The sequence below is a fragment of the Podarcis melisellensis genome (genome assembly GCF_964234715.1).
Source record: "Podarcis melisellensis genome assembly, chromosome: 1".
NCBI classification, from domain to species: domain Eukaryota; kingdom Metazoa; phylum Chordata; class Lepidosauria; order Squamata; family Lacertidae; genus Podarcis; species Podarcis melisellensis.
This window is the reverse complement of record NC_138528.1, coordinates 35,396,513-35,411,746: the sequence shown is the minus strand read 5'-3', so window position 1 is coordinate 35,411,746 and position 15,234 is coordinate 35,396,513. Positions and strand designations below refer to the sequence as shown.

The following is a 15,234-nucleotide window of genomic DNA, read 5'->3' as shown; positions in this document are numbered from 1 at the left end:
TTTAGAGGTTGGATCTCCGCTCTGAGGTTGGACTTCCCTCTCCACCCTTGGAGAGACATCCTACAGCCTCTAGGATGCCCTCCTATGAATTATAGAAATGTTCCCTAATAGTGGTTTTATCAGGAATTCAAATCTATTTCCTATTTTCCTGAATGATTATATAAGGGTGATTTTCATATTTCACACTTACTCTTCCTTCTGCTATTTTACTATCCTCCATTCTAATTTTTATTTTCCTCTAGCTGTAACTGCTCCAAACAAATATTATTTATATTAGTTTTGTACTACAGTAATAGGAGATTCATGAGTGGGAGGATTTCATTTGACATTGATAGTTAGCTCTTATGAACTAGCACGCTCAGTAAATGTCACCAATCACTTAAGAAGTATGAAGGATGTGTAGTCAAGAATTATTTATTGCTGTCCTACCAAGTTGATTTATAAATATTTGAAACAGAAATCCCCTTTCAGATAGCCATTTTATCATCTGTTTTTGGCAGAAAAGATGGAAGATTTTGGAAGTTAGCATTACAAAGTAGAATAGCTTGGGTTACGTCTCTGTAGCCACAGTCCCGTTTTACTTCTCACCAGTTGTGATTGGTGGCAGGAAAAAGGTGGACATGGCCTCAGTTGCTCATGCGTTGGTTATATCCCCGTTGTACTATTGTGGGAAAGCAAACTGTGGGTTAGAAACTATCATTTGTCCATATTGTTGCCGAAAAGATGTGTGTGGAAGCAAAGTGATCAGCTCATATTGCACCCATCCAGCATCAATCGTACCAGTTTCAAATTTGCTTACTGGCTCAACTTAAAAGTTATTGACCTTTTAAAGACGGGTTATCCAAAATTCTGCTTACATACAAAGAAGCCAAACCACTTGGGAGCAGGCCATTAAAGAGTGCTGCAAGTTATGTATCCAACTAAAGCTGTTACAAACCTCAAAAGTTTATCAGCTAAGCTAAGGAGACAAATTTGTACCCTTGGCAGTTATATTTTAAACTATAACAGCAGTTACTTCTCAAATCAGTCTTGGGGACACTTCACACATTTTGCTGCGTTTATACTAAATGTATTGATAAGATGTCTGCGTTCTACTGAACTTGCTCTCAGGTAAGTGTGTATAGTATTGTAGCTGAAAGCAACTGTTCAGTAAATCCGAAATGTTTCCTAGAAAGCACATTGCATTGCACTGAGTTGAGTTTGCTTCTTAGTCACCATGTTTCAAGCTGACCTGAAAATACATAAACTTTATTTATTCATTTATTTCCCTCTTAATCTTAGTGATTGGAACTAGCCCCTGCAAAAAGGCATTGCAGCCATCTTGCAAAATTGATCAGGCTCGTAGTTAGACAAGTCTTCTCCACAGTGTGAAATGGTCTTGGTTGCATGTGGTTATACAAATGTGTATCTGAAAATCTTATTTTGGTACAGAGGGGTGATCACCAGTAAAGGTGGGCCTGTCAGAGTGCAAATATTGCCAGGGCAAGAGAACTACCTTGCAATCTATGCCAATGGAATCCAGTCTCAAGCACTCGCTAGATGGTCATCATCATTCTCAGTTTCCAGTAAGTGCATGTTCAAGTGTTATTATTTTGCCAAGTGAGTTTGGAAAGTATCAGCATGGAAGAAACTGTTTGGCTCATTATTATTTTTTCTGTTGGTTTGATTTTCTATTTTTAAGAGTAGCAAACCACCGTGCTGCTCCTCTTGTGTGATGTGATAAAGAATTTTAGACAAACGTAATGTACAAAATCAGCAGGCATCAAATGATGCCTTGTTGAGTCAAGGTTTTTCCTCCAGGGAGCCTCCTAAATATTTTAGGCTGCCGTGAAAAATATGTGAAGCATATGCAACTGTCAAAACATTGGCTTTTGCTTTGGCTTGAAAAAACGGATGCCAGGAATAATGTACATATTATTCCTGGACAGTTATGCAACGCATAACATGAATAATTACTTCAGAACTACCAAAGCAGTAAGTTCTACTCAATAGGCCGTAGGATGTGAGAGATCTTCATAAATGCACTCATTTACATTTGGTTCCTGATCTTTATTTGAGATGCTGCACTCTGCATGGTCATTCTCAGTCTCAGGGCTTTGGGCTTATTATATTTGCTCATGGGCCATTGAAAAGATAATACTTAGTTTACAGAGTCACCAGACTGTAAACTGAGAAACTGGTGCCCTGTTTGCAGTCCAGCTATGTTTCTGATGAAACCAGAAGTTGAAATATTTTAAGTAAATTAACATTCTGTTCTTGTCAGTCACTTGTTTCTCCCCCCCCCTCTCTTTATATATATTAGTTAACATTATTGGCTTCCATCAATAATGACTTACATCAAATAATCATCAATATAAAAACAAAGTAAAAAAACATTGGGGCATGCATCATCAGTATGATAAAAAGTATTCACAGTATAGGTAACTGGGGAAAATATTCTCGTCATCTGTAGGGTTTTCCATTTTACTTTCTGTCTGCCACTGCTCTGGAGTTAGTTTACTTTAGTATTACGCAATCTCATTTTAGGTTGGAACATAGGCAGGAAGACTCTTTGCATCTAAATGCCTTAAGCTATTGTACTAGCTCTTAGGAGTCTCCTTCTCAGTGAGATCTAGTGGCTTGAGGTGTTGACTTTTTGCAGTTTCTTTTATTAGGTAAAACTGAGCATGTACAACCTGTTTTACTACAATGTAATTTGACAGCAATGCAGTAAGCTTAATTTATTTTTCAATGTGGTAACAGGACCCCAGAGTGCTGCACTTGAAGCTGTTGGGCGGCCAATTTCAACAGCACGCCCACCCACAGGTAAGATGTTTCTTTCAAAATATGTTCTTACCGATCAGGAATGGCCAAGAAATAAACTATTTTCTATCTATTCTATTATTATTATTATCATTCTCTCATATATATATATAGTGTGTGTGTGTGTGTGTGTGTGTGTGAGAGAGAGAGAGAGAGAGAGAGAGAGAGAGAGAGAGAGAGAGAGAGAGAGAGAGAGAGAGAGAGACAGACCCAGAAGCACAGCACGCAGGGAGATTTGTTTGTACAGAAGGATTTTATGAATTTTCCAAGACCTGCAAGAGGTGTTCAGGTAGCAAGCTCATTCCAGGCACATGGAAAAGGAAAATAGCTGTTAGCAAATACCGCATTTTTTGCTCTATAAGACGCACTTTTCCCCTCAAGGGGAAATGTGTGTGCGTTTTATGGAGTGAATGCAGGCTGCACAGCTAAGCCAGAAGCCAGAACAGCGAGAGGGAGCACTGCGCAGCGCTCCCTCTTGCTGTTCTAGCTTCTGGCTTATCTGCGTGAAGCCTCTTCAGGGCACAGGGAACCTTCATCCCGCTGCCCTGAGGAGGCTTCTTGTGGCTTTCCTTGGCTTTTGCGGGAGGTGGGGGAAGGGACAGAGGGCAGCCCCTCAGTCCCTTCCCCCACCTCCCGGAAAAGCCTGCAAGAGCCGTGCTCCCTTTAAAGAGCCACGCGGAGCGTGTGTGTGGTTCTTGGGGGCTTTTCCCCGAGGAGGGAGAAGGGCGGCCCGTCAGTGATGGGCTGCCCTTCTCCCTCCTCGGGGAAAAGCCTACAAGCACTGCACACACGCTCTATGCGACTTGTGAAAGGGAGAGCAGAGCAGAGCCTGGGATGCATACAGGCTCTGCTCAGCACTCCCTTTAAAGAATTTTTTTTTTCATGCACTCCCCCTCTAAAAACTAGGTGCGTCTTATGGAGCGAAAAATACGGTGATTTGTGTATTATTATTAGCAAAATGAACATATGTTATCTTATTTACTGGTAATCCCTTTAACGTGTGTGTGTGTGTGTGTTTTGAGTTTTCAGCATTATACAAAACAAAAGATAAGCCCAGATAACAATCTCTGAAACTTGTTATTATAACACTTAACAGTGAGTCTATCTCTGTCTATATCAGAGATGGGGAGCCCGTGAGCTATTGGATGTGGTTGGACTGCAGCTCCAGCCAGCATGGCAAAGTGATTAAGGAAGTCATAGTGCAATGGTATCTGATGGGCCACAGGTTTCTTATCCCTGGCCTATATACTCCACACTCTGTGTCTGTGGTCAGCAGCGTGGTTTTTTTAAATGATTAAATAATAATGGTGAAATGAATCTTCGAAGTATGTTTTGAATGTCTGTGCTGAAGGGCCTTTCATAGCTCTATTACTAAGAGTACCTACATGTATAGAATTCATGATGTTTCCTACCTTCTAGGTAAACGGCCCAAGAAAACAGTTGAGAAAAAATCTGGGAACAAAGGTAGGTTACCATTTCACCATGTCCGATAAAACAAATCTCTCATGTTAATTTGCCCTTAAGTTAATCTAACTATCTTGGGTGTTCACAGACTGTAAAGCGGATATTGCTTTTCTGATTGATGGAAGCTACAATATTGGGCAGCGTAGATTTAATTTGCAGAAGAACTTTGTTGGGAAAGTAGCGGTGATGCTGGGAATTGGATCTGAAGGACCGCATGTGGGAGTTGTACAAGCCAGGTACTAGAAATATGTCCTATTTGGTACATCGCTCCTTCTTAGGTGCTATAATTTATAACAATGTGATTAGCGTGGGCATGATCTAACTAAAAAAGACATTATTACAGTTATGCATTTTCTGTTATAGTTTGAATCACATTTGAACTGCCTATCAATGCCATCTGTTTCCCTACACGTTAAATATTAAATGGCACCCATGGAGTATATTAGGAGTATATTAACAAGTAAATGAAAATAAATAGTAATAGTATAGAAAGTGATGTGTTGACACCAGTCTAGTGCAGCATTGTGATTACTGTGTTTAGCCCATTATGGTGATAAACCCACACTTGTATCACTCCCTAGCATTCAGTAGCCAAAGGCACATTTTCTCTGGATGTTCTTGTGATGCTTTTGGTTATTTGTACAGCAGGTGTGGGGAACATTTGCTTCTCTAGATGCTGCTAAACTACAGTTCCCATAATCTCCAGCAGGTATGGCCAATGGCTGATGGGAGTTGTAGTTCAGCAACACATTAAGGGTCAAATGTTCCCCACACCTCCTATATACGCTTGTAGTCATCAATAGATTTAATCTATATATAGGTATATTAGAATTATTAGAACACAAGTGGGAAAGCATAGTTAGCATGATAAGGGACAGAATAATAGCTATTCAGGGAAGAAAAACAGATATGCATTTGCTAAAGCCCTGCCTCACATTACGCCTCACCCCCTTCTATCTCCTTTTAAGTTTCTTTGATACAACTCACTGTTTTGTGCATCCAGAATACTTTTTTTAAGATGACGTCTGAAGTTCCCACAGTGCCAGATTAGCAGCCAGATATTAAGCACCACAAGACTGTGGATATACAGGGCATGGATACCCTCCTTACCAACAATTCCCCCAAGCTTGATACACGGTTGGTTTCATTCGGCTCCTGAATAAACTGCGCTTACGTTTGAACATTGGAAACAGAGGAAATGAGAGTGACCACCCACCACAGACATGCCAAAACATGGCTGTTTCTATATTGCGACAATCCAAAGCTTTAAGGTGGTATATTTGCTATTGACAGATCAGTTACCATCACACTTCCAAAGACTGGGAGTAAAGATAAGGACAAAAGATCAATGGTCCAATATAATGGTTTAAAATGCACCAAAAAGCAGCTCTGTTGGTTCTTAGGGATTATAGGAAGCAAGGTGCCTTATACCATCAGACTATTTGCCCATCTTTCTGCCTAGCATTTCCTACTTCTGAGTAGCAGTAGCTTTTCACAATCTCAAAAAAGGGTCTTTTCCATCACATAGGAACATTGGAAGCTGCCTTATATTGAGTCAGAGCATTGGTCCACCTAGCTCACTGACATCCAGTTTATGCTGGCTGTCAGGGGCTTTCCAGGGCTTCAGACAAAGGACATTTCCAGGGCTACTTGGAGATGCCAGAGATTAAACCTGGAAACTTCCACAAGCAAGGTGGATGCACTGTGACTGAGCTATGTCCATCTCCTATTACCTGCAACTTGGCCCTTTTTAGTTGGAGATACCAGGGATCAAAGCTGCATGCAAAACGTCTCCCACTGTAGTCCTCACCCCAATTTTAAAAACAATACTTCAGTTTCTTTGGGATCCTTACATCTGGTCTTGTGTAATGGCAAGTTTCCAACGCTGTAACTTTTTTTGGAAATCACTTCTGGGAGAAAGGGGCTATAAATCCTCCCCCCCCCCCTCTAAAATTTGAACCATCTGTGAGATTAAGTAGTGGAGATTTTATTTCTGCCACTTCCTTCCTCCCTCCCTCTGTCTCTTTTACTAAAGTATCAACTCTGCTCTGTCAATCCACATTGATCATTACTGTGCGAATGTAATCCAAAAACAAATGATTGTTAACAATATATGTAAAAGAAAAGGGACCAAAAACATCTGGAACAATTTACACTGCTTGTTACCAAGCTGATGATGAGTTACCCCATAAACATCTAAGTCACAAAAGGATTATTCAATTATATTTGTGGGCTGCACTAGCAGCACAAACATTTCATCCAAGAGAATTAGTGTCATCTATGCTCCAAAAATGAGCAATTCTTCTGAAAACTTTAGTAGAGCCAAGAAAAGCTTTTTGTGTTGAGTGGCTGACGGTGATGGAAAAACACATAGAAGAGATTAAGGCCAGCAGTTTAAACTGAAAATAGCACTCCTAGATTTAGTTAAATTGTATATCTGACATGCAGCCAATGGATATGGTCACTTTGCTTGTGGTGGGAAAAATACAGAACAAAAAAACCCAGAACAGGTGCTTGGAAACAGTTTATTGAAGTGAGTCCAATGCGTTTTGACTGTAAATCTCTCTTCCGGGGCAGCTGTGAAGACATCCATTTAAACAGTAATTCACAACTAAGCACAAAAATATCTCCCATGGCAATAAAACATGATAATCTGCATTTTATTTTATCTTCATGTTTTTACAGTTTCTTCTGAAGGACACATATCCAAATGCATTGGGCAAATGAATGCAACAGAACTCCTGGGGGGGGGAATGAAAGCTGCTTTGGAAAGAGAGGATTTAGAGTGGGGAGAATTGTGGAGGTGGGGGTGGCAGGCGGCAGTGTGTACTTAAGCCTGAGCATACCTGCTTTCTTCCACTCCAATTCATCACATCACAAGAAGAGAGTAATACGACTCTCACCAGACCCTTCCCCCCCTGCAGCTACCCAGCTGCTTTTTCCTGTAAGAGGTTCTATTCACCTGTTTACAAGAGAAAACTTGTGTTTGGAAACCCAAGGGGTAAAAAGTAATTGAAGTGTTTGTGTCAGGCAGGCAGAGGGTCAAGCATTTCTCTCTCTGTTCTTCCCTCCAAATAATCATCTGCTTCCCTCTGTCAATAAAATGCTCTGATCTCCTTCCAGCTCCTGCAAGGTGGGGGTTTGGGGAATCAAGCTGATCATTCAGGCTTTTTGAGAATGGACCTTAGATATGGTTACTTCTATTCATAGCTATCAAGTCAAGAAGCTCATGTCCCCAAAGAAGAGATATGCTACGGGTTTTGGTTGTGGGGCAGGGGTTGCTGGAGAGCAAGACACATCAGCCGCCTTTGAAACAAGAAGAAAAGCAGCTATAGAAAGAGAAGCTTAAACATGCTGACTTGGAAAAAGGGTTGCTACACAGCCTACACAACTTCCAGCAGCTCACAACTTCGTTCTGTGCAATCAGAATGTGTTTGGTATCCAAACGTGCCTAAAAATGTAAAAAGAAAAGAAAAGAATTATCTATTTTAAATTGTATTTAGAATCTAGATAAAGTTAAATGTGCGGTACAAGTTTATAAAATAAAAAATATGGCATATATGGCTCCATTTTCATAGACCTCAGTGGCATTTTCCGCAATGCTGTTGTTTGCTCAGTTGTCTTTGTTTCAATGCTTTGGAAGGAAGACAAGAAGGTCTGTGGTCTATTTCCATCCACTGGCAGAGCATGCAAATGTAGAAGATTCTGACTGGGCTTAAAAGAGTCGATTTTCTTCTAACATAAATTTGCAAGGCACAGAGAAAGGAGCAGGGTGGAGATGCAGAAGATGTGCTCAGATTTCCCATTACTTCCCACTGTGCCTATAACACACATGGGACAGAGGAGAAACTAAGACAACTATTAAGCCCTTTTGAGATTCTTTACAAGCAGGCCCTACATGCAGCTAGATCATGCCTGAAGTGTTTTCACAAGTGATTTTATGGTTGCCACCCGATGCATACTTACTGTAGAGTAATTGCCATTGAACTCAATGGGATTGATTGAGTTATTAATATGTGTGTTGCTTAGAAAGTGAAAGAAAACTGTACATACCTTTTACTCAATGTGTGTTTCCGCCTCTAATTTACAAACCTGGAAAATGTCATCACTGATTAAGTGATGCTTGTGGAAATTGCCAAAGATTGTTCTGAGATAGAGTGCAGACATATTTGAGGACTGCAGCTATCTTTGTTAAGGAAGCAGTAATTTACTTGTGCCTAGGAGCACCAGTGGGTCTGAATCTGACTCTATATTGGAGAAGAAACTAACAGAAACAGATGTAGTAAAATCAGTTTTGAAAAATTCATAGATTAAATAATGCCACTCAGACTCCAAAGCATTAATTTTAGCACTGTTACATTATGACCTTGTTCTGTTTGTTTGTTTGTTTTTTGAATAGTGAGCATCCAAAAACAGAATTTTACCTGAAAAACTTCACTGCATCAAAAGATGTTTTATTTGCCATAAAAGAGATAGGTTTCAAAGGAGGCAATTCCAATACAGGTAAGTACAAGCCCAGGCAGGCAAAAGATAAAAAATAGTATTTTCAAATAATGATGTACTGCATTTGAGAGGAATTCAATGTAGCGCTAAGGAGGTGGCTCTGTCAGCACATTTCTGGTTGTCTGATGGAACATTTTCCCCCCTCTTCCCATTGCATGCCCATGAGACCCCTGAACGAATTTTGGAGGGCAGGAAGAGGAGAGAGAGGAAAGGCCCATTGCGTGAGCAGAAGTCATTGTGCAAGCTCCCACTGGTAGCACCATGCACTTGAATCTGGCCCTTTATCTAGACTAAAGGCATTCAAGCTATTTGCACTTAGAAATGCTGCCTTCTGAAATAACAACCAAAGTGATTGACAGCCTTGAACAACATATGCTAGATGAGGGGTGAGGGACCTCAGGCCTGGGGGCTAAATGATGGGAACTGGAGTCCAACAACATCTGGGGAGCCACAGGTCCCTCACCCCCGATATAGAGAATCACAACTAAATCTCTTCTGGAACTGTTTCACACTTGTTTCTATACTTCCTGTGTGTGATCCCTGCAGAAAAGCATAGGGCTAGATTCAGCTAACTTGTCCCACTAGCTCAAGGACTTCCGTGAGCACAATGGAACTTTTCTCCCTCTCTTTCTCCAGCCCCCCAAGACCCAAATTGGGGAAGGGGGCAGGAGAACCCCCAAAATTGCTTGTGGGGTGAAGAGAGGGGAAATCATTCATTCGGTCAAACAGAAATATGTGTGCTGATGGATTGTTTGTAAAAGCACAATGTTGATAATTTGTCATTTAAAAATAATGTATTGATAACTCTCACGCCTCTTCTGCTATGATTTTGTAATACCAAAACATTTTTTTTCTAAATTATATTTTATTATAATATATTTTATTATACTGGGAGTGTATAAGTGATAACAGAATAACGTTAGTGGCATTCAGAGAAGCTCTGTAACAGCATAAGAAATATTGTAAAAAGGCAAAATAGAAGAGGGGGGCAGGTATAAAGGCACTACCAAAATTTGGAAATGTGTATTTAAAGAAATTAGAATTTGGATCATTGGCAGAGAAGCCGAAGGAAGTCAAAAACCGAAAAGTTTAATAGAAATTGTAATGTGGTATGAATGCATGGAAAATGTAATACCAAAACATTTGTGACCCACCCCTGTCATCAAATTTCCTTTTTTAAAAAAAATTCACACTGTCTTTGATATATGGCTCCTTAAGCTGAACACAGGTTGCAGTGGCTCTTTGTCAGAAAAGGGCAAGCCCCCCCCCCCGCCCCGCAGCATGTAGGATGGCTGCCTTACTGCCACACTACTTAGGTTTTACAGATTCTGCAGCACAACTAGGAACGCTCTAATAATTTATGGTATGTCTCAATTATGCATCTTAAAGAACTATTTCTATTTACTGTTCTTAACTTCCTGGTCTGTGAAGTCTATGTTTTAGGCATCTAATCAGAATGAGCTGTGCTTTCAAAAGTAGCAAAAATTGACAATCTAAATCATTTTTCTTTTCTCTCCCCTTCCTGCTGCCTTATCAGGAAAAGCATTGAAACACACAGCACAAAGATTCTTTACTGCTGAAAATGGGGTACGCAAAGGCATTCCTAAAGTCATCGTGGTTTTCATAGATGGCTGGCCATCAGACAATCTGGAAGAAGCTGGAATAGTGGCCAGAGAATTTGGTATTAATGTATTCATTGTGTCCATTGCAAAGCCCACACCCGAAGAGCTTGGGATGGTTCAAGACATTGGCTTTGTTGAGAAGGTGAGAAAAGGACTTCCTAAATTTCCCGCCTCTGGGTTGGGCTTCAGTAGATTTTGGACAAGATCCCCAACTGAAAAATCGGCAGGTTATATAATCCACGCTTTTGCTAAGGTAGCGTTATAAAAGGAAGGCAATGTCAACTAAAAGCTCTTGAGAGTTGAGAAGTTTAGGGTAAAGTTCAGGAGATGGTGCAGCTGTGCTCTAGAAATAACCATTAGCCACCACTCATGCTACAGGGATCGTTGTAATATACATAAGAAACATTCTACACAGCAATCTCAGTAACAATAGGTAAGCTTGCTAGGGGAAGGAAAGCATTTTCCCAAGTAGTAAATATTATGGGCTGTATCCAACTCAGAGTAGACTCATTGAAATGGATGAGCCTAAGCTAGTTATGCCTATTAATTTGAATGACTTTGCTCTAAGTAGAATTTAAATTGGATACAGCCTTGATTTTGCTTGCCAGTGTAGCATCACTAGGTTGGGCATACTTGTGTCTCTAGTGGATGAAGGCAGGAGTAGCTTTTACAGGAAATAGTCTGGTCCCTCTTCAGTTTTTAAAAGAGAGGATCTTCAACAGTACTTGTTTCAGTGGCTCAAAAGGTGGACATTGGAGAGCTGAGAACGCTGTGTGAAGATCCCAGAAAGGAAAATGATGAACAACGGGATTATAACGGAGGAAGTGGTTTGCTAGCGGGATTTGCTTGTTCAGTGTAGCATCACTGGGGCCACACCCTGCAACACCTTTTCCCATCTCTGTTTGCACAGTTGGCTTTCAGGTAATGGTTTGTTGTTGGAAATAGGTTAACAATATCCTGAGCTTCAGTTCCCCACTGTTCATGCTCAGTGAGTATGCAAAACTGAAGAGGGGACAGACTATTTTTTGTAAAAGCTACTCCTGCCTTTGTCCACTAGAGTTGCAAGTAAGCCCAACACACTGGGCAAGCAAATCTACCTTTCAGGTAGGTACAATGGTTCTTTCTGTTGAAGTCTAAGGAAATATTCCCTTTTTAAAATAGACAGGGAAGATATAAGCACCGTGCATTACAAACAAACATTTAATGCAGTACCTCCCCCCACCAAAAGAATACATCAGAGGGTCATAGATAAGTAGTTAACATCCATTTATTCAATAGAAGAGCCAAAAATCGATAGCTTTTCTGTTTTGTTTTTTAAACAGGCTGTTTGTCAAAATAATGGCTTCTTCTCCTACAACATACCTACTTGGTTTGGTACTACAAAATATGTGAAGCCACTTGTTCAAAAACTCTGTGCTCATGAACAAATGTTGTGCAGCAAGACATGCTACAACTCAGTCAACATAGCTTTCCTGATAGATGGCTCTAGCAGCGTTGGAGATAGCAACTTCCGCCTCATGCTTGAATTTATCAGCAATGTTGCCAAATCATTTGAGATCACAGATATTGGTGCCAAAATTGCAGCAGTTCAGTTCACCTACGACCAGCGCACTGAGTTCAGCTTTACAGACTACGTCACAAAAGAGAGGGTTCTTTCTGCCGTCCGAGGAATCCGTTACATGAGTGGTGGCACAGCTACTGGAGAGGCCATTAGCTATACAACCAGAAATGTTTTTGGACCTGTGAGAGATGGGGCCAACAAAAATTTCCTGGTGATTTTGACTGATGGCCAGTCTTATGATGATGTCCGAGGACCTGCTGTTTCTGCTCACAAAGCAGGTAAAATGATTGTCACTGTCTGTGCTCATACAAGTTACGTCTGGTGTGGGGAGTGTGGCTGCTTTTGAAGCTAATGATCTGAATAGCTGTGAAAGATAATTCATAGTTGTTCATTGCTATGTGTATTAGAACTCATTGGGTGGTGTCTGACTAGGTCATACTTGGTGGACTGAAGCTGCCTTGATTAACAACTCTACAGATGTCAGTGGGTCTACTCCGACTATGATTTAGTCAGATACCATCCATTACCAACCTGAAGGAGCGTCTCCACCCCCATCGTTCTGCCCGGACACTGAGGTCCAGCGCCGAGGGCCTTCTGGCGGTTCCCTCATTGCGAGAAGCAAAGCTACAGGGAACCAGGGAGAGGGCCTTCTCGGTAGTGGCGCCCGCCCTGTGGAACGCCCTCCCATCAGATGTCAAAGCGATAAATAACTACCTGACATTCAGAAGACATCTTAAGGCAGCCCTGTTTAGGGAAGTTTTTAATCTGCGATATTTTAGTGTATTTTTGGTTTCTATGGAAGCCGCCCAGAGTGGGCGGGGTACAAATAAATTGTTGTTGTTGTTGTTGTTGTTGTTGTTGTTGTTGTTATTATTATTATTATTTTACTTTGGGATACCCATCCTGGGTTTAACAGAGATTCCCACTACGTTCTGGACCAACTTGCTTCATTACATGTTGTGACACAACAGTCATAAGGGGTTGTATCCAAAGCAGCACTAAGTCATGGTCCCGTTGGCAGATTTTTGCTTGCACAATGGAACTTTTGCCCTTTCCTCCTCCTGTGCTCCCTAAGTATGTTCTTGCTGTCCCTCAACCCTCGAGAGCAGATATGGGGAAGGTGTGGGGCACATGCAGGGGCAGGAGAATGAGCAAAGACTCATTGTACAAGCAGAAATCTTTGCACTAAAGGGACATGTTGTTTGGATACTACCCATAGACTAATCAAGAACCCGAAATACATATTATGTGTGCTATGGGATCATTCTGCAAGCCATCTTACAAAACCAATCTCTGTATTCCTGTGAAATTGAAGCAGCACTAACATGCAGCAATGGGCAGGTCCTGTAACCTCTTTATAGCTACTAAATAGGATAATGACACAGGCCTCACTTTTTAATTTTTATTTAAGGAAGACTCAATAAACCATTGTCATGTCTGTTTGAGGCTTAAACCAGCCTTTCTTTTTTGCAGGTATTACCACCTTCTCCATTGGCATTGCTTGGGCCCCACTGGAAGACTTAAAAGATATGGCATCTGAACCAAGGGAGACACACACCTTTTTCACAAGAGAGTTTATGGGACTGGAGCAGCTTGTTCCTGATGTTGTTAGAGGCATTTGCAGAGATTTCTTGGACTCCAAACAGTAAATGGAAGGCTGCAGGAGATGACTCTAAATCCCGTCAGGAATGCCAAGGAGGTCTCTCTAGGGTATAGATGTTCTGTTATTCTAGCACACAAAGGGCTACTCTTCTGCTTTCTTTAGGCAGATCTTGTACGGAAGTCAGTGGAAGTTTTGTTTGAATAAACAGTAAGCGGAGAAGTTAGCCCAAAGCTGCCATTACATATGTATATTTAATATTTCTCAGTTTAAAGTGATGCAGATCTTATAGTTAAGGTTACTTGATATTCATGTTATGTATATAGAGAAAATACACAGCTGCTCCTGGCATTAAATGCTGAATATAATCTCAGATACATTCTATCAAGTGTAAAAAAGATTGCTTTAGAATACTATCAACTGTGGTGAAAGGAATATTTTGTTGAGTACATAGCTATCAGTGCTGCATTTGCATAGCACAGACTAGTGCTTAGAACGTCTTGTATGCATCCTGATAGACAGTTCATGTACAGCAATTAGTTTCTTAAAAAACTATTTGACTACTCCAAAGCACAAATAAAAGCTATTTAAAATCTGGCTAAGTTTGGATTTAAAACAAAACAAAAACAACATATACACACAAACCTTGGTCATGTGCATCTCCAAAGATTTGGTACTGTATGAATAATTACTTGCTTAAAAAAAATAAAAAGCATTGAGTTCTCACTTCCTTAATTGCCTGGAATGCAATGAAAGTATTAAGAAGAGAAAAAAATGTTTTAAGGGGCAACTTTCAGCTTTTATCTGAATTAATTCAATTGTTGTCAGTGGGACTGAATTCATTTAAATCCAGTTATACCAGATTAAAAGACCCATGAATTGGGCTGTAAACTGCCTACCCACCATCAACTGCAGAACTCTTTGCCCCGCAACAAGTTGTTTTGTTTGTAAACATTATAAGCAATTATGAAAGGTACAGAAGGGATCATATTTAACTGGCTTTTAGTCATAATTTATGATTGTCAATATATTACATAAATATAAGTGGCAACAATGCCTAGTATTTTTCTACTTTATTACCCAGGTATTTCAACACAGGTGTTGTTTTTTTAGTATGTGGGAGGGGAAAATATGCACTTTTCTCAGATTACTATTTTATTCATAGCTTTAAAACTGTTTGATATGGAAAATACACATACCTTACATGACAGCTGTTCTCCACACTATGGTTTGTTTGTTTTTTTATAAGACTCCCAATAGTATGCTATAATTCAATAAAGCATTAACAAAGAATGCAGCTGTTTGTATCATTAACTGTGGAATTATCACAAGAAAACAAAAATAATTATTGTATACCGTTTGGGGAAATGATGAATTGTAGCAAGTGGTATAATGTAAGGCAAGGGTAAGTCATCAGTCTCAGCCTACCCCATGGTAACTGTATGCAGGGGGTATGGTGGTGGAATCATGTGCTGGGTCTGAATGGTTCAGGTGATGAGGCGAGTGCAGGCATGAGGCTTGTTTCTAAAACTGAACTCCTTTGTCAGGAGGGCCACCTTTATATCATTTCAGATAAAATACTGCCACTTACACCTTATATGTTGAAGCAACCTACTTACCTACTGCTAACGTCTTGTTTTTAAATATTCCCTTATTCACCAATTAGTAGACAAGGGCTGCCT

The 15,234-nt window shown here is 40.4% G+C and overlaps 1 protein-coding gene across 1 annotated transcript in view; it reads left to right on the top strand.

Annotated features, from left to right (window-relative positions):
* Positions 1-14,849, top strand: part of COCH (cochlin) — a 33,278-nt gene extending 18,429 nt beyond the window's left edge. Inside the window, exons 5-12 of the mRNA XM_081883598.1 lie at positions 1,432-1,565; positions 2,743-2,805; positions 4,222-4,266; positions 4,355-4,502; positions 8,666-8,769; positions 10,307-10,533; positions 11,714-12,230; positions 13,426-14,849. Of these exons, the coding sequence (XP_081739724.1) occupies positions 1,432-1,565; positions 2,743-2,805; positions 4,222-4,266; positions 4,355-4,502; positions 8,666-8,769; positions 10,307-10,533; positions 11,714-12,230; positions 13,426-13,601 (1,414 nt within the window). The 3' untranslated portion in view covers positions 13,602-14,849. The remainder of the gene's footprint in view (positions 1-1,431; positions 1,566-2,742; positions 2,806-4,221; positions 4,267-4,354; positions 4,503-8,665; positions 8,770-10,306; positions 10,534-11,713; positions 12,231-13,425) is intronic.
* The last annotated feature ends 385 nt before the right edge of the window (positions 14,850-15,234 follow it).